The sequence below is a fragment of the Microplitis demolitor genome, chromosome 1 (assembly GCF_026212275.2).
Source record: "Microplitis demolitor isolate Queensland-Clemson2020A chromosome 1, iyMicDemo2.1a, whole genome shotgun sequence".
Taxonomy (NCBI): Eukaryota; Metazoa; Arthropoda; class Insecta; order Hymenoptera; family Braconidae; genus Microplitis; species Microplitis demolitor.
Genome location: NC_068545.1, coordinates 23,160,181 through 23,179,929, shown reverse-complemented (window position 1 = coordinate 23,179,929; position 19,749 = coordinate 23,160,181). Strand labels below are relative to the sequence as shown.

Genomic DNA, 19,749 nt, shown 5'->3' with positions numbered 1-19,749 from the left:
ACTGTAAATCCATACATTGACTATAGATCTATCGTAATCAAACTATAGATTTTCCAATATATTTTTAAAATAATTTATAAGATATCTAATCAATATCATTGTCGTCAAAAAATTGATCAATAATTCAACAAAATTTCATTAACTTTAATTTTTTGATTTAAAAAAAAAAAAAAAAGTTTGTTCTTCACTCGGGCGCGAATCGATTCCTTTATAACTTTGAGACAATTAAAATTTAATATGAGGTAAATTGGACATGTTTTTTTTGTTTACGCAATTAAAAAAAAATAATTTAAAATACAAGTTCAAATTATTGATAATACAAAAAAAAAATTTAATAATTTATTTATTATATTCAATATTAATAATCATTATTTCATATAACAAATTCTTATATTTTTAATCAAATATTTTTTTGTTGATAAATTTTTTTATAAATATACAGTATTTCAAATGTACCAATTATTGACATGACGTATAATTGCCTTAAGTTGGCAGTTTTCAAAAATGTCACTAAATTATTTTTTTTTTCAATTATCATTAATTAGACAAGTTTCTAAGATAAAATTAATAATAACAATAATTAAATGTAATAAAGTGTCAATAATTGTTACCCTGTCACTAATTAGATATTTTACCTCATTAATAAAAAAAATATATAACTCAGAAATAAAAAACTTTAAAATGACCAGCAATAAAAAAGTAACCGATGACGTGAAAGATAATTCGAATTGAACCGCGACTCGGGTAAGAAATTAAACCAATACAAAAATTAAAGTGGGAAGTGGGCTTGTGAACGTGGCAACGTCGCTCTGCGTGCGGGCTGTTGCGCAGAGGAGTAGGTCGACCAACACTCGCCAACACAAAGTCTGGGAGGTCGTATAAAATATATATACATATACACACACATACTTAAAATATATATAAATTCCCACATACACTTTTCTACAGATATAACGGAAGGTTTTGACTGCTGGGTCTACACCAGCTCTTACATTACCAACATCATCCAATCCTCTATTCACTACCACAGAGTCGCGCAATCAGCAAAGCGACGTGATAGGCCAAGAGTATAAAAGTTTCCGCCGACGTATCAAAGGATTTAAAGGCGAGTCTCGTGGTGAGGATACTAGATACTTGTATATACAGTCAGTGACAAGAGAAGAGAATCGAGGAGAGACAAGAGGGGAAGTAGAAGTACTTATCGTGTTTTCTATTTGGCTCTCACGCGCGCAAGTCGAATTCTTCTCAACTTAACTACAGTCTTAGTCTCCGACAGATGGAGGGGAATAGAATGTATAAAACAGAACCTGGTAAATAATGTGAGTGTTGAATTACTGTATACATATACAAATATAACATATATATACTATACATTTTAGTGCCTCTCCCTCTCGCTATCGGGAATGAGAAGTAGAAGTACAAGTATAAGCAGCAGCAGCGACCCCACCACAATTTTTATGGCAGTAAAATTAATACGCGAGGTTTCCGCTCCAGTCTGTGTGTTACAAGTACGTGGTCTCTGGTCTATAAGCCAGCCATCCGATCAGAAACGTTAGACTTGGCTTCGTATCTATACTGTAGTTGCTGATAATAATAACAACAATAATAATATTATTAAATACATAAGTGATAATAATAGTGGGTAAATATTCAGTACTGGGTGCTGATTTAATTTTTTATAATAAATTGCAGTATATTGTGTGAAAGGTGATTCATAATGCCGTTAAGCATCAAGGTTAATCTCCGGGTTACCGGACACTGTAACCAGGGCGGTCGTAAATACATGGAGGACATGTTCAGTGTCGCTTACCAACAAACTTCCGATGATAAAGACCTGGAGTATGCGTTTTTTGGTATTTTTGACGGTCATGGAGGAGGCGAGGCTGCTAAATTTGCTAAAGATCATCTTATGGATATTATTGTCAAGCAAAAAAACTTTTGGAGTGACAAAGATGAGGATGTGCTACGTGCGATTAGAGACGGATATGTTAATACACATTACGCTATGTGGCGAGAACTGGGTATGTATTTTTATTTTTATTTTTATTTAATGTAATTTTTTTTACCAGGGTTGTAAATTTGAATATTTATGATTTTAAAAAGTTAACATGCAATTCTGCATCATTGTCCCGCGTATTTCCCCCACTCTTGATCATAAGTTTAGAATCTAGGTTATGTAATGAGCTGCACTAACCTAAAATATAAATATTTATTGTTTATATTTATTGTATATAAAATAGATATAGATTTTATGAGATTTTATGTTGACATTTATGATGACAGATTATGGAAATTTATCTAATTTTTTTTTTAATTTATTAATATGCGTAAAAAAAAGCCCTGGGATTTTAATTAAAGTTAATTGCTCTTTTTATGACAGACAAATGGCCGAGAACTGCCTCAGGACTGCCGTCAACTGCTGGCACGACTGCTAGTATAGCTTTTATACGCAAAGGAAAAATTTATGTGGGACATGTTGGAGACTCGGGAATAATTCTCGGTTATCAGGATGAAGATGATCCTCAGTGGAAAGCGAAACCACTGACTAGAGACCATAAACCGGAGAGTGGACCGGAGATGATAAGGATCCAAGAGTCTGGAGGAAAAGTTATCAGTAAATCTGGTGTGCCGAGAGTCGTTTGGAACAGGCCTAGGATCGGGCACAAAGGACCTGTACGAAGATCTACTCACATTGACGAGATTCCATTTTTAGCTGTGGCAAGATCTTTGGGTGAGTGTCAAATAAAATTTTTAATTGGCTCAAGTTAATTATTGAGTCTAACTGTTGGATTATTATTTTTTTCTAGGTGACTTATGGAGTTATAATTCAGAACTAGACACTTTTGTTGTCTCGCCTGAGCCTGATGTTAAAGTTATTAAAGTTGATGTTAAGTCATATCGCTGTCTTATCTTTGGTACTGATGGTCTCTGGAATATGCTGACACCTCAAGCTGCTGTGGCAATCGTTCAAGCTGCTGAACGACATAATGAAAAACATTTTATTGCTTCACAGCAGACTGGAAATCTCTTACAGGTAATTATTTTAAATAATTAAAAAGTAATAATTTTGTGTTGTAATTGAACACTCATAAGATTATGCGGCAGTCTCATGTTTATTAAAAGTTGAATGTTTATTAAAATATTTTATTGTGGAATTTAATAATTAAAAAAATTTTTTTAACGAGCGCGTATTAATTTAAAATTATTACTAATTTTTAAATTTGTTAAATTTATCAAAAGACAAATTATGATACTGAATTTAGTCGACTAATTCACTGCATAATGTGATCAGATGACCGTCTCATATTTCACATTTTTTTGTGTATTGTTCACATTCCTGCTACATGACATTTAGTAATTATAATGGATATGAAATACAAAAATAAAATTATCCAATGTATTTATGATAATGTTCCAGGGAGAATCACAAATGTGGATAAACCCTTCTAAGAGTTTAGTAGATCGTGCTCTAGAACGTTGGTCATCAACGCGCCTACGAGCTGATAACACAAGTGTCGTGACATTGATGATAGACCCACCAGGGCCATCACGCTGTGAAGTTTTAATGAATCGTCGTCAAAAAGATGCCGTAGCTTCAGTTCCAAAGACCATACCTACACCCCTAACACCACATTCGTGTAATTCAAATCCCGATTTCAACATTGACAGGACCCAACCACCAACGGCGAATGTTGTTGTTCCTCCAAGTCCAGTAGCAGCAGCGTCGAATTTAATCAACAATACGGTCAGCGAGGATTCAAATCAAACTATCAGTCCTTCGTCGTCTTCATCCGGACTAAATGAAAGTTTACCCGGTGATTATAGTTTCCAAGAAAATTGTGTTAATTATGAACCGTTTGTTGGTAATAATAAACATGAAAAAGTTGAAAATATTAATGATACTTTAAGTGAATCTAGTGTTAAAGAAAGTACAAGTATGGAGAATATTCAAGTTGCTGAAATATCCTCCAGTGATATAAGTAATGATGATGCTGGTCAACTTTTATCTGACGATACTGTCGATGATAAATCTTCCGCCGAAGAAAATACTAAAACTACATTAAAAAATGATACAAATATGAATGAAAGTGTTAATCAATCATCTGTAAATGATTCCTTAATTGAGACCACTGTTGCAGAAGAGGAACCACTTGATAATGACTTTACAAAAGACACTGGAGATGCCCATCAATTGACCAGAGAAAACGCATTCTTTGGATCTTGGGAATCATTCAATAACAGCAGATCTGGACTAAATAATTCAGCCAATTCCAGTTCGACTGATCTAATTTCAAGTCAAACGTCTGTTGTTGAAAAAAATAATCCAGCAGAAGTTGATTGCGAAAAGGATAAATTTGAAAGTCTATCAGCAGATTCAAATCTTGATAAACCGTCTGATTTTTCCAGTGAAGGTATTAAAGATGAAACTAAAAATTTAGAAAGACGAGAAAATGATTCTGTTCAAACGTCACCTCAATTGATGCCAGCTACGTCGACATCTGTCACAGATGATAAAAAAATGCCAGCTCCGTCTCCAGTAGATACTGCCAGACTAAAACGACGTCGTGAAACTCCACTCAGACCAGGCTCAACCCGACGTACTACAGGAATCGTTAATAATAAACGTAGACACAGTTCTACGTTAGAAGATGCTGAAGATTCTGGTATCTGCGCTGTACCAGAACCGCCTAATTTTAAACGTCGCACGCGATCAGAAGATAGACGATGTGATGCAAATGCTCCAACTGATGAGAATAATCCAATAAATCAAGAGCAATCAAAACAACAGTCATTACGACATGATCGAGTACGTCGTTGGCCTGGTAATTCACGTTGCTCCGTAGTTTCTAAATTAAGAAACGTTAATTCTCCAACAACATCTTACTCAGCAGCAACAAATACCAGCACACCCAATACTCGTGAAAAATTGACAGTATCACCGACGTCATTTCAACGACGTAGTCTTGAAAAGAAAGCGACTCCAGTTAAAACAATAAGAAGACCATCAATAAATGGCTCGAGTCGGGTTCAATTGAGAGGAAGTTTTGCTCTGAGAGATTGGGATCAAAGTAAATCAAGTCACCACCATCGTCGCCGTCGTGGCGCCCGTGCTGGAAGTTGTTCTTCTGATAGATCAAGATTAAATCATGTTATTACTGGTGGCACTGCTTTGTCAAGTGACCCAACGTCGTCTTCCACCAGCACACCTCAGCGTTGGCTCAGGTCTGATACGATAGCTGCTATTCCTATCAAAACTTTGAGGTCTCGAAATGTTGACATTGCATCGGGACACACAGTTCCACCTCAGCTGGCTCACCAGTACAATATTATCAAGCAAAACCGGCTCTCATTGCCGCCTTCCAACACCACGAAACTTCGGATGTCAAGCACGCCGTCTAAAGTTAAATCGACGACGACAATCACAGCGGGATTAACGACATCGGGAAAATTAAAACAAGCTGGTGGTAATATTGGAGGAGCCAATGGGTCATCAGCTTCTGTTTCACCAAATTCAGTACCCGGAATCGCTAAGAGAGTCAAGTCAACTCCTTACAATCCAAGCGCTAGATCACTAGGAACCCGGTCACGTCTAAAGCGTCTCAGTAAATAAATAGTTATGTAGATATAAATATGATAAATATATATATGCTTATATATATATTTCTTTTCTTTTTTAATTAATAGATGCTAATTAAATTAAATTGTTTTTTTTTTTTCGTTATTATTAAAGATAAATAGAAATATAAATATATTTTTTTTCTTATATTTTCTTTTTTTTTCTTCAATTATATTTTAGAACTTGTAATTGATATCGGTTCTAATTTGATGCAGGTCACTGGCGCTAATCATTAAAATTAATTTCTTATTTTTATTATAAATTGATATCATCGTTTCATATATTCTTCGCGACATATTTATCTCCATTAATCATTTTTAAAATGTATAGTATATTTAAATTAGACATTCAAAAAAATCGGCTATTCTTTTTTTGAAAAAATTGTATGGAAAATATTTTTCGAGATGACGAAAAAAAAATGGCGCTAAAGTTTGAACTCTTAATATTAATTTTAACAACCGCCTGATTGCAATTTTTGATTTTCTATTTAAATAACTCATTAGCGAATCAATGTATTGGAAAAGTCAACAGATATCTGTGTTGGAAATTGAGCGCACTACAAAAAAAATCTCTTATTTGTAATAAATTTAATTTTTCAAAAGTTACTCAGTCAAAGTTGAATTCATAGTAAATTTTTGTGTTATTCGACTTTTCTGACGAAACTATTAGACTTATCGTGAAATGCCACAGGACCTTTTTTGTAGCTCATTTAATTTCCTACAACTTATTTCTAATAAAGTTTTCAAAATTCCTGAAAGTTTTTTAGTTATTTGCATTTAAATGTCAATTTGTTCCAAGAAATTTTATTTTGGCCGAATTCTATTACTTTTAAATGCAAATATCTAAAGAACTTTCAAAAATTTTGGAAATTTGATAACAGATAATTTGTAGGAAATGAAATGATCTACAAAAAAGGTCTTATAACATTTTACGATAAATCTGATAATTTCGTCGAAAAAATAGAATAATACTAAAATTTACTAAAAAATCAAAAATTGCGCGGTGGTTTTTAAAATTAATATTAAAAGCTCCAACTTTTTCATTTTTTTTTTTTTTTTTTTTTCACGTCATATCGAAAAATATTTACCGTATATAAAAAAAAAAAAATAGTCGATTTTTTTGAATCAGTCTAATCTAAATATATACAAAATATTTATGTATATATATATGTTTTTTTTTAATTACGATCTTCCCGAAAAAAGTTTTAACGTTTAAATAAATATTTAGTGCGAAAATTTTAGTCCAATGGAAATTAAAAATATAAGAATCGGGAATTAAAATAATTAATGTTTAAGACTTTATAATTATTTTTAAATAAATAATTTATTTATTATTTTTTACTGTGTATTTTGATTTAAAAGAAAAAAAAATCAATTAATTTTTATATAATTATTTTTGTCTTCCGTTTAAAATATCAAACAGCAAATTGATTTAAATGAAATTAATAGACAGTAAAATTATTTAATGGATATTTTAATTTTAAAGGCGAGTTTATTTATTTCATAATTGAAACACGTGAAATTAATAAAAGAAAAAAATGATTTTAAAAATATATTGTTAATTGTATATAAATATTTGACGTGCCTATTAAATTACCAGCTAAATGTGCGAGTAAAAAAAAAAAACAATTAACGCAGCACTAGCTTTTATGGACTATAATTATTTAATGGATTTAAAATTATAATAAAAAAATATGTCTCGCAAATTTTTGTTTGGACGACTAAATTAAAATTTAAATCCATGATCCTGAAGTTAATAGACAATTAGCGATTTTTGGATTTTATTTTTTCAACGTCAATTACAAAACAAAAAAAAAGAAAAAAAAATGCACATGTAGAAAATTTAAAAAACTACAGGTGTAATTTTTCTAAATATTTTTTTTTTTTATAATTTGTCATTTTTAAAAAGTTTAAAATAAAAAAAAAAAAAAAATATTTAAAAAAATTGCACCTGTAGTTTTTTAAATTTTCTACATGTGCATATTTTTAGTTTTTTTAATTAAGTTTAAAAAAAAAAAGTCAAAAATTGTTAATTGGATGCTAATTTGAAGATAATTTAAATCCACGTGAGAATTATAAATATCATATAAATTAAAATAAATATGTACGTATTACATACTTATTGCGTTTAAATAAAATATAAAAAATAAAAAAATATATTTAATTATACCCATATATGTGTAAAAAAAAAGTATAAGAAAAGTCTTTATTTTATGGCGTTAGCTAAAAATAAAATAATAAAAAGTTTATTTTTTTCACAATAAAATAATAATAATAATAATAAAATTATTTGCTGTTAATTCGGAGATGTGTGTAAAGAAATATTTAAAATTATAAATTTGTGTGATTACAGTCTCCAATTATGTATATTTTAATTTAAAATAAAATAAATAGTACGAAAAGTTAAAATAGTTACTGTTGTTCATTATTATTTATTAATTTATTTTTTTTTACTCTTTAACAAATAAACAATAAATGCGCGCTTTATTTTTACGAGACATTCGGGTTTGACACTTTAATTTATATGTATAAGTTTACACTTTATTTACATTTCACGTTCATACCCATCAGTTGCTCGTAAACGTACTCAAGTATTTACAGATAAATATGAAAGTCAAGAAACGGTCTCTTTACATCAATAAACATCATTGTTGCCCGCTCTCTTTACAATATATTTATATATATAACAATAATAATAATATTAACATAAATAATGTCAAGACAAGTCTTATCTCAGCTTCAACACTAAACCTTTTAATTATTCACACCAACCATTCGCAAGTGATAATTACTTTTTATTATTATTTGTTATGTAATAAATTACTAGAAAATATAAGTTGGCATATGTTCACCTTTATCTTGCATTTTTAAATTACTACTAAACTCATATTACTTAATGATCATTTACTCATTTTTTCATTCATAATCGTTATCATGTGTTTGTTTGTATGATATACTAGCAAATGTTATGTTTAAACGTACGTACATTCTTATGACATGATAAAGGCAATAAGGCACAGAATATGTTATGCGGATTTTTAAAATTTGCATAACATTTACATTATTATGTTATTAGACAATAAAGGCGCATTTGCAGATTGTGTTTACATTATTTACACTTTTTATTTTTAAATTAATACTTTTTTTTGTAGGAGTGTTCGAATCGAATCGAATAATTCACGAATTTTTTAATTATTCGAATTATTTTTAACTTTTTAATTCTTAGTGCCCGCTACTTTTAAAAAATTTTCAATTAACTGTCAGGTGTATCAAAATTTGATCAATTAATTTAAAAAAAAACAATGCTGAGATATAGAATTTAAAAAAATTTATTTACAGTTGACATCAATTGGAAGTTAAATGAAATTTGTAAAATAAATTTTAGTTAAATTTTTATGACAATTTTCAAATTTTCTAGGCTAAAATTTATTCAAAAAATTCCGTTCAACTTCTAATTGATAACTGTAAGTAATTTTTAAATAATTCTATATTTCGGTTCAATTAAAGTCTTAATTAATTTATAAAATTTTGATATAATTATGACAGTTGTCATCGAAAATTTTTTAAAAATTGCGGTACTGTTTGAAAATGTCCTTAAGGGTAAACACCCCCGGACCTCTTTCTCACAAAAAAATAAACGGAACTTTTTTTTTGCACTCGTAGAGTAGTGAGAATTTTTAAAAAATTTTTCTAAAAATTTTGAAAATACGAAATGTTCAGCCCTCTGTCAAAGTTTCCAGTGTTTGTCCATGAATTAAAATTTAAATGAAAATCGGTTGACGTTACCCTTTAATAATGAGCTTAATTTTGAAATTAACCAAAAACAATTTTTTCGTAAATTTATGTCCAAAGTTCTATTTACCACCGACAAAAATTTCAATTATTAGAAAAAATATTAAAACTTTAAGTCGTTCAAAATAAAATTTTCAAATAATTCAAAGACTGACAATTCAAAAAATTCAAATTATTCGATTCGATTCAATACAAATGATTCGTAAATTCGAACTATTTGCACACCTCTAGTCATTTGATATTGTTTAATTATAATTAAAAATGATTTTTTTAAATATATATATATGTATAGAAATACAAGTGAAAAATAGAAGGCTGGCTTTTAATTAATACAGTCAATGTTTAATAGTAGTAGTAATAATAATAATAATAATAATAATAATAATTGTAATGATATTAAAACACACTCATACATTATTTAAGTACTCTATTTTTTGGCCAAATATAAAATGTCAAATAATTATTTTTGTTGGCGTTAAATAAAAGTCAATACTTGAATGGTATATTTGATAAATAAATAGCAAATGTCAATTAATAAGTCAATAGAAGTAGTGAAAAAAAGGTCAAATGGCAATAAATTGTTATAACAATTATAATTATTAAATACATGAGGTCTTATTGATTGCTGTAATTGTATAAATAACGATTGAGAGTTTTTTTTTTTTCGTTTTTTAAATATTTAATATTTTAAATATCAACAGTTGTCGCAATTATGTCAATTAACTATAATAAATATTAACATAGCTGTGTAATTAAACGACACAGCCTTTTCTTGATCCATACATGACTTTAAGCTCGGGTAATAAAATTTTTTTAATAAACGTATTGGTTTTTTCAGTTAGCATGTCGCGTCGTTGATCTTTTTTGTAAGATTTAATACCCGGTCGGTGTACAAGAAACGCGTTATTGAGAATAAGAAAATCATAATTTAATACACAGAGCGCATAACCTTGTGGCATTTTATCACTTTTACCTTCCCAGCTTAAACGTTCTTCGTACATTGGCTCATTATTTGTACCGATAAATATAGGTTCCCAGTGAGCAAAATTACCAGTACGTTTACCAACATGAAATACCGTAAGATCCGTTGTCTCGACAGCATCTTGCCATTCTTTCCCTTTGGGTATATTGTGACAAATTGAACACAATCTCTTGTGAAATGGAATTGCGCTGCCTGACTTGAGCATTTTTATCTAAAAAAAAATTATCATTTTATTAATTTTATTATTTATTAATTTATAATTATTGTTATCAGTATTGATATGTGTATATATATATACCAGAATTGTTTTGTTAACTGGCGGTTGACTTTTTTTATCAACTTCAAATATTGGTAATACAAATACTTTAGGATTTGATTTAGACAACGCTGGATGATCATTTTTACGAATCATCTCAAGAAAATTATCCGGCAAACCTGGATTAGGATAAAGCTCAATATCACTCGCGAGTACGTAGTGAGTTATGGCAGATTCACGCGCAATATTACGCCCAACATTAACGGGATACAAAAGTTTTTTTTCGTTTTTATACATTTTGTTGTTTATAACATTTTGATTTGACCAAGGTGCCCCAAGACTACAGTTATATGGCTCAGAGGATAATACTTTTTCGCTCGATGGTACCTAAAAAAAAATTTGGATATTAGATTTCCTGTGTATTAAAATAAAGTATTACACTGTAAAAAATTAGCGGAGTAAATCCGAAGTGAATTCACTCCGAAGTGGAGTTTAATTTAATTTTGAAACTCCGAATCAGAGTGAATGCCGTTTTAAATGAAATCCACTCCAAATTTTTTGCAGTGTCGTTTTAGGCCATTTCAGCACCAATTTTGATGACAAAAAATTAAAATAAAATAATTTGTAAAATACGCAATGAAAATTACTTTTATTGTACCAAAGTTAACCAACGTTTAATAATTTTAAGATTTTTTTGAAAACGATGTTATAAAAAAAAATTGCACTTATAGTTTTTTTAATTTTCTACATGTGCATATTTTTTTACTTTTTACTTTTTTTAATTGATTCGTTGAAAAGAAAAATCCGAAAAGTGTTGTCTACTAATTTCCGGATTTAATTTTTAAATGCATTCGAAATAACTTTTATCACATTTTTACAATAGAAGTTTTTTTATATTTTTGAATCAATTAAAATAGTATGAAGTGTCGAAAAATGGAGCAGTGGCCACAAATCCTACTTCTACCCTAATAATAACAATAACCATAATAATCAACGAACCGATCGGGGTACATGTTTGCTATTGAAATAAATATGAAAGGTGGTGAATTGTGATACGAGTGGACTTCCACAATTTCTCAAGTATCTGATTGAATCTAAAGTCGGCTGAAAGTCTGTGCCTGGTGCATGTAAAGCAATCGATACTGGTGCTTGCCAGCGTCGCAGCAACGGCTCCAGATTGTCGAGAAACGTAAAGTCCGCATGGGTCGTATAAGTAACGCTTTCCCAACATCCAACGTAAATACTCATTGGCACATAGTTATAAAGTACCCAGTAATCGCCGCGTTGGGCAATTCTAGCTTCCAGTGACTTGTCGTTACACTTTATTATGTCTTTTAAGCTCAATGACGATGTCACCGCCGCTGCTGAAGGTTGGGCCAGCGGAGAGCTCTACACAAAAAATACATAAATTAAAACTAGCCGATAAATTAAAAGAAAAAATAAATAAATGAAGACAAGAATCGTACGTTGTGATGCTCACAGTCGTTCAGTTAAATAGTTAAATAATTATTCTCAGTATGGCAAGGACTTGAAGAAGGAAAGGTAGAAAAATGAATAGCTGTGGAGGTAATTGTTGGAAGATTTAAAGTCAAAAAGATGAACATCAACAGCAACAGCAATAAATTATCAAGTCATTGACATGAAATACTCACCTCTTGACCGGAAAGGAATAAAGAAGAACTTTGTGCAGTCTCTGATTTATGATTCGTCTGTTCCTTATTTTCGATGGCCTTAGATGCTTCAATAGATTCCGTCGGTTTATCTTTTACTTTTGAAATTAATCTAGAAAATCTTCCTTCAACGCTGCTTGATAATCGTGTTGTTTGACTACTTTGATTATTGTTGTTGTTGTTGCTATTCGCTTGAATATCATTCGAAACTTCTTGAACACTCGATCCCGATGAGTTATCCCAATTAGAAGCATCTTCAACCCAAGCTGCCGTTTTAAAGTGAACGCATATGTACAGGAGAACGCAGATGTTAACGACGACAGACAGCCGTAAGGCCCAATTTCTTCTCACTATCATACTTGTAGTTATTTTATTTAAGTTTAGATGGAGATTTATTGTTATTTTGTTTTATTAAGTACTGGTGCTAAGATTTTAGTATCATCTTTGGATTCATTTATTGACATGGATGGCCGTAGTGCAACCGGGTCTTCACAATTACGTTCTTCACCTCCTGGCCCTGTAATACAATTATGATATTTATTATTAAAAGAGACCATAGAACAACTAAGACTTTGTCACTATTGTATACTTATATGTATATACATTGATATTTTATTCAAAGCTGTGCTTGTCAATTATATCGATTATCATGTAAGGGAAGAAAGGGGGCAACACGGGGTATTTTAAAAAATACTGAGTTTTCGGGGACTTAAATATGTTGTCTTTTTTTATATCTAAAGTAACTAGAAAAAATTCATTTTTTGCAGGCAAAATGGGGTAATTAAATTAAATTTTCTTGTAAGTAATTTACATAAAGAAAAATTACATTTCATACAGAGAAGAGCGGGGAAAAGTGGACCCCTTAAGGAAATTAATTTTTTTTACGCGTTTACTTCTTTTCAGATCCTTGGTACTTATTTTCACATTATGCTGCGTTTATTGAAATTGAAAAATCGAAAATTAGGGGCAAAGTTGGCCCTCCAAAAAATTTCGGATTTGATATTTTTTATTCTTTACACACATGATATTTGCAAATAACTATAAAGCAATTGTATTTTAATAATATAAACAATCATTTTAATAATTTTCTGCTTTTAATAAATTATATTTAATATTAAAAAAAAAAAATTTTGTATAAAAGGAGGGTACCCCGTTTTGCCCCTCTCTCATATATATATTTAATATTATTAAAATATAAATAATGTACAATAGTACTAAAATTAATTTTTTATCAACGGTTTCGTAAAATTTAAAATGTATTATTATAATTCTAGGTGACAATTAATAACTCTGGTAAAATATTACGATTTGAAGAAGACAACTATACATTAAATCATTATTACATAGTTGAGTGAGAAAAATATTGAGCAAGAGACTACTGAATACAACTACAAATTAAATTATTCATACTTTTTATATTACTATGGAGAATTAAATGAACAAGAGAAATCTTATTCAAAGAAATCGAGGTCTAGTCAAGGCTCTTGGAAATATATTTCAGATAAACTGGAAATTACTGGCGGCAAAAAAAAGTTTAAAAAGAAAAAAAAAATTAAAAAGTTTGAGTCCATTCTCTGGACTGAGAGGATGCGAAAAAAACGGAAGTAGACTTCACTGGCTATATTTGATAAGCAATCTCCTGGTATCTTCAACGTCCGTTCTTATTTCGTCAGTTATATATTTCTTTTTTTTATTTATTTATTTAAACCTTTTATTTTTTTTTGATCATCAGTAAAAAAAGTTATCTCACATACACACGTGTGCATTACACAATAATTCATGATTAAATTTTTATTTGTTATTTTTTTTCTTTTAACGCAACATAAAAAGATAATGATAGAATAATTGAACCGACTATTAATAATTATTGTATAATAAAATTGTAAATAAATAAAGTGAATGTGTTACAAGTAATATAAAAAAAACACCTCAAGGATTATTACACATGGAGATGTGTATCCGGTATATTTACCGGTGAATCATCTATACCTTTCTCTTTTTTTATTTATATCATAATTGTTATCATTATTATATTTTCCTGATATACATTTATTTTTATTTGTGGCTTTAGAAAAAAAAAGTATAATACTGTCAACATTTTTTAACTTAGGATGTCTAAAAACGCTTCAATTTATTTATCGCACAGTAAAAAAAATTTTGTAAAAATTAACACAAAACTGTGTATTAGAACAACATTTTACAAAAATTTTTATGTGGTTTTAACATTATTAATTTGTGTAAAAAAAATAACACAAAAAAATTTTAATATTCTCTGTTACCGGTTCTAAAACTTTAACACATTAAAATGTTATCTGCAAGACATGTTATTTTGATAATTAGAAAAATTTATATATATATAAGATTAACAATACACTGTAAAAAATTTCGGAGAGAATTCACTCCTAAAGAGAGTTTATTTTAATATTAAGACTCCGAAGAGAAGGGAAAAAAAAATCTCTATTTACTCCGAATGCGGAGTAATTTTTTTTAAAACTCTGGAACTCCGAATGACGGAGTGAATACGGATCTGAATCGAAGTGAATGAAAATTTAAATAAAATCCAGTTACTCCAAAATTACTCTGCCGGAAAAAAAAACTTTTTCTAAAACTCCGTAACTCTGAGTGAGGAAATCTTTAATTTAATCACTCCGAATTCACTTACGATTTTTACAGCTTACGGTAAATTCAAAACATTCTTTGTGTTACTTTAATAAATTAACACGCGCTCTATCTCAGTTACATTTTAAAAATGTTAACACTAGACAGTAACCGACAAATTTTACTTTTGTTTTAATTAAAACTTTTTTGTGTCAAAAATGAACTGATAAAACAATACAAAAACAGTATGTTAAATTAACACACGAGAATGTTAAATTTTTAACATAAAATTTTTAACACAGACTTCTTTCTTTACACAAATAGGAAACATTTTTTACTATGCAGCGATATAACGCGGAATAAAATAATAGTAGAATACAATAAAAATTATTATATTAATTAGATAATTAAAAAACTTGTTATTAAATAAAAATAAAATGAATTTTTTTTTGTGAGTATGCAAAGCAGACGATAAAATGCGAGCGAAAGCGATATTGATGCGGGAAAGCTTTCACCGCTTGCGTTTCTCTAGTTCTCTAGACTGATAAATTAATATTTCATATATATCTATATATTTAAATATTCACAGAAGCATAAAAGGTATAATTTAAAAAATTAATAAAAAAAATTAATAATTTACACTGTGAAATAATTAATAGTTAACTATAAATTATTTTATACTATATAATTTTGAATATTAAATTGCCGCGTAAAATTTAAATTTAAATAAATAAAATTTCTTACAACTATAAATAAACAAACACGTAACTTTAGCCGAGTATTTTTGAATTACTAAAACAAACTAAATAAAACAAATATAATTTCATGTGTAAAACTAATTCAACTAGCACTTAACACAACACTTGAGTTATAATTTGTTAAACTAAAAGAAAAATAAAACCTTTACTATGACTCAAGCTTTATTTTAATCGCTTAATCTTTTGATAAAATTCAAACTTAATGGCTCATTAACGTCATGAACTTTTCGATGACCTAAACCTTAAATGTAAAATATAATAAAAAACTAAATACATAAAATTATACACTGAAAAAAAAAAAATAACTTTTGTAAAAACAATATTTTCTTGAGTAGTAAATCAATAAAAATTATTACATTATTAATTAAATATTTAAGTTGAAGATTAATTTTTTTGAGAAAAAAATCAAAATTTATTGACAGTAATCCAAAAAAATAGTGTCCTCTACTTTTTAAAAATATGAAATTACTTTCAACTGTTATAATTGCACTAAAATTTTATTAATTAATTAATTAAAAATTAAAACAATAGAAAAAGAAATTGATTACTTAGAAATTTTAAATAAAATAATTTGTAAAATATGTACTGACTTAATTAATTTTCTTAATTAGTTCAAAGACAATTTTTTGTACTGTATTATAATGGAATTTTTTAAAAATACTTTTTCATAAATTAAAATAAAATATTATATGTCCAAAAATGGAACAGTGGCCGAAAATGTGCCGCGTGAAAATACCATATAGGATAAATATATATGGAAAAATATATAATCAATATGGGACCATATAAGTAGCCAAAAATATATATTTTCTTATATATAATATAGTAAGTTTTAATATAATTTATTATATACGTAAGTTTATAAGTTAATACATGTATTTTATATATTTATAATCATATATGTAAACTTATAAGTTAGCACATATATGTATTACATATATTGATAATTATAAATTTAAATTTGTAAGCTAGCACACATACACATATTTCATGTATTGACACCTATATATTTATATCTGTAATATATATTTTTTAATATATGCTTACCATATATGATATTTTCATGCGGGCTACTCCTACCCTATGGAATTTTAGAAAAAATTACTTACAGTTGTTATCAATTAGAAGTTGAACGAAATTTGTTGAATAGATTTTAGATTCAAAAATTTTTATATTCTAATTATGAAATTGACATGAAAATTTTACTGAAATTTATCTTCCAAGTTTTGTTTAAATGAATATTCTATAAGTATGTTTTTTTTTTTAATCTACCTCAGTAAAATTGTTTTTTTCTCAATCAATGCTTTAATTTTTTTTTAATTGATTGATAAAATTTTGATATGATAATGTTATTTGTCATTAAAAATTTTTGAAAGTGGAGAAAACTGCCTGAGAAAGGCCGTAATTAAAAAACAATTAAAACCTTAATTTAAAAAAAGACAACGTCATTACCGATGATTGTCGCCGAGATATTGAATTTTAAAAAAATGATTTATAGTTGACATCAATTAGGAGTTATACGAAATTTTTTTGATAAATTTAAGCCTAGAAAATTTGAAAATTCCAATTATAAAATCACATGAAAATTCTACTGAAATTTATTTTCCAAATTTCGTTTAACTTTCAATTGATGTCAACTGTAGTAATTACTTTAAAAATCTGTCTCTACAAAATTGTTTTTTTTTTTTTTTTTTTTTTTTTTTCCAGTTAATGCCTTAGTCTTTTTTTAATTAATTGACAAAATTTTGATACGACAATGACAGTTGTCATTAAAAAATTTTAAATAGTGGGGGACAGTGTCTGAGAATGACCTTAAGATGACTTTAAAATGAAGTCATCAAATTTTTCCGCTAAAAATCCATAACATTAAAAATTTCCACTAGAAAAATTTTTTCTAAGAAGAAAATACAATATTTCTAAAAGTTATTTTTTCTCAACGTACATTTATTTGAGATTTAAATTCTCAGATCGTAGTATAGGGTCAGCACATTCTTTTAATAAAAAAAATTCCGTTAGCTCACGATGAAACGAATCAAGGTACACATGACGTATCATAAATTATTAGTGTACGTGTAACTGGTGTAAATTCATTGGTAAAATTTTACTATAAATTCCTTAAATTTTTAATTCCTCCGCATGATGAGGTCACACGCGAAACCGTTAATCTTTCGCTGAGCTTCCTAGCGTGTTGACCAACCGTCAAATAAATAGATAGATTGTTAATATATCAATACAAGCGCATGTGCAATTACACTTGTGTGTATGGTGTAGACTTGAGTTATATAAATATTGATATGTAGGCACAGGCATAGATATCGACACTAGATATAGACCAGGTCGACACGACATATTTTTACTTTTAGCTTTAAAACATCATACCTTGATAACTTTCATTCTATAACCCTGAGTACGGTTATAATTAAATAGTAAAACATATCACCCTCACCTAAAATCATTAGTTTTTTTTTTTAATGTATACTTTATACTCCATTTACTTTTCTAAAACTCATTTATTCTAATGATTTTGAAGCTAGCAGACAATTAAAAATTTTCGGATTTCTTTTTTAAAAAAATCAAAAATGAAAATATGCACATGTAGAAAATTTAATAAACTATAAGTGCAATTTTTCAAATATTTTTTTTTTATAATTTATCGTTTAAAAAAAAGTCAAAAAGTATTAGACGTTAGCTGACTTCAGTATCAATGATCCGGAAGTTAATAGACAATTAACAATTAACAATTTTCGGATTTCTTTTTTCAAAAAAGCAATTACAAAAAATAAAAATATGCACATGTAGTAAATTAAAAAAACTACAGGTGTAATTTCTTATAATTTATTGTTTTTAAAAAAGTCAAAAAGTATTAGAAGTTAGCTAACTTCAGTATCATTTATTTCAACATCAACATTAACAGTAGTAATAATAATAATTATCATTATTCTAATGAAATAAATGATAAAGGTATCACGTGATTTAAAATAATAACAATTATAGATAATTATAAAATTACCTTGCAAAGAAGAACCAATGCATGCTTGAAGTAGTAAACGAACACGCACGACAATTATCAAGACTACGATTTCTTACTTGATTTTAAATGCAATATAATTAATATATATTTATATTTATCTATATATTCTATTAAAAGTGACAACTATCCATTAAAATAGACGTGGCAATCCAATAATAGATAAGCTGATGAGCGGCTCAGATTAGATAAGATTAAATAAAATCAAATTTACAACCGGTGTCAGAAGCAGAACTGACTGAGGAATTCCACCCTCGACACCGACCTCATATGATTTCTCATCTGCATCCAACGCACTGGACACTGGACCAAAGACTCTCAGAACACAACCACTACCATCACGCACCACTACTCCAAAGCAAAACTCCAGTCTTTTGTGTCATCAACAAGAAATGGCCCTGCTATGCTGAACTGCTGAGATCCACACTTTTTTTTTTATGCGTGTGATATCTCGGACATTGACTCGGTTATTTTTCACAAAGGAATAAAAAATATTAAAAAAAAACACAAACCACATATGCGTATGAAAACCAGTAGTCTAATATTGTAACACGTTTTCGTTGTCAAGGACTAAAACTTGCACTTTCTTCACTAGCAAAAAAAAATTTATTTATAATTTTAAATCCAAGTCCAAGTCCAAGTAAAAGTTTAATAAAATAATTATTTACTTACATTTTTATTTTATAAATTAATAAATTTACGTTTATGTTTGTAAACAAAAAATAAGCAGATCATCACTTCACTGGTGGGTTGTCTTGCTGACACTCGATGATACAAACCACCTTGTTTTTTAATCCAAATATTTATTGTTAGATTTGCTCTAGCTCTAGCTAGCCTAGTTAACGTAACTTGGTAACTCGTAGGGTGTATTCTGGCATTGCTCTTTATACTCACTACTGGTCTGGTCTCTGGTGTCCTCGTCTGGATCCACCCCACTCTCGTTCTTCACCATGTAGCCTGACAAGCGAACTGATAGGTGTATTTGTCCAACTTCAAAGTTAAACTGCAGCACCACCACCACCAGCAGGAGCACGAGTGAGGATTGAGGA

General features: G+C 28.7%; 2 protein-coding genes across 10 annotated transcripts; one reads left to right on the top strand and one right to left on the bottom strand.

The window, feature by feature from the left end:
• The first annotated feature begins 647 nt into the window (after positions 1 to 647).
• On the top strand, positions 648 to 6,661 carry LOC103580087 (myosin-G heavy chain). Of its 4 annotated transcripts, none has more exons than XM_008561720.3 (7): positions 648 to 873; positions 949 to 1,319; positions 1,380 to 1,508; positions 1,693 to 2,021; positions 2,381 to 2,731; positions 2,808 to 3,034; positions 3,419 to 6,661. In XM_008561720.3, the coding sequence occupies exons 4-7, from the start codon at positions 1,718 to 1,720 to the stop codon at positions 5,609 to 5,611; spliced, it is 3,075 nt and encodes a 1,024-aa protein (XP_008559942.1). In that variant the 5' UTR covers positions 648 to 873; positions 949 to 1,319; positions 1,380 to 1,508; positions 1,693 to 1,717; the 3' UTR covers positions 5,612 to 6,661. The 4 variants fall into 4 exon arrangements, with proteins under 4 accessions (XP_008559942.1, XP_053594225.1, XP_008559941.1 ...); XM_053738250.1 differs by having other exon boundaries at positions 1,380 to 1,642; positions 1,708 to 2,021; XM_008561719.3 differs by having other exon boundaries at positions 1,380 to 1,642.
• A 1,367-nt stretch (positions 6,662 to 8,028) lies between these two features.
• On the bottom strand, positions 8,029 to 19,735 carry LOC103580090 (beta-1,4-glucuronyltransferase 1). 6 transcript variants are annotated; one of them, XM_008561723.3, is made up of 6 exons: positions 19,373 to 19,735; positions 19,213 to 19,291; positions 12,299 to 12,833; positions 11,646 to 12,035; positions 10,689 to 11,033; positions 8,029 to 10,601 (listed from the first exon to the last, which is right to left on the bottom strand). In XM_008561723.3, the coding sequence occupies exons 3-6, from the start codon at positions 12,671 to 12,673 to the stop codon at positions 10,161 to 10,163; spliced, it is 1,551 nt and encodes a 516-aa protein (XP_008559945.1). In that variant the 5' UTR covers positions 12,674 to 12,833; positions 19,213 to 19,291; positions 19,373 to 19,735; the 3' UTR covers positions 8,029 to 10,160. The 6 variants fall into 6 exon arrangements, with proteins under 6 accessions (XP_008559945.1, XP_053593443.1, XP_053593447.1 ...); XM_053737468.1 differs by lacking the exon at positions 19,213 to 19,291; XM_053737472.1 differs by lacking the exon at positions 19,213 to 19,291 and having other exon boundaries at positions 19,595 to 19,735.
• Between the last annotated feature and the right edge of the window lie 14 nt (positions 19,736 to 19,749).

Bases quoted from the DNA above. Each gene is read 5' to 3' on its own strand.
- LOC103580087 (XM_008561718.3), top strand. From the start codon at position 1,718: ATGCCGTTAAGCATCAAGGTTAATCTCCGGGTTACCGGACACTGTAAC. The intron at 2,022-2,380 runs GTATGTATTTTT...TTTTTATGACAG, and splicing joins CGCTATGTGGCGAGAACTGG to ACAAATGGCCGAGAACTGCC. The intron at 3,035-3,418 runs GTAATTATTTTA...ATAATGTTCCAG, and splicing joins AGACTGGAAATCTCTTACAG to GGAGAATCACAAATGTGGAT.
- LOC103580090 (XM_008561723.3), bottom strand. From the start codon at position 12,673: ATGATAGTGAGAAGAAATTGGGCCTTACGGCTGTCTGTCGTCGTTAAC. The intron at 12,036-12,298 runs GTGAGTATTTCA...TTTTTTGTGTAG, and splicing joins TATTCCTTTCCGGTCAAGAG to AGCTCTCCGCTGGCCCAACC. The intron at 11,034-11,645 runs GTTCGTTGATTA...ATTTTTTTTTAG, and splicing joins GCAAACATGTACCCCGATCG to GTACCATCGAGCGAAAAAGT.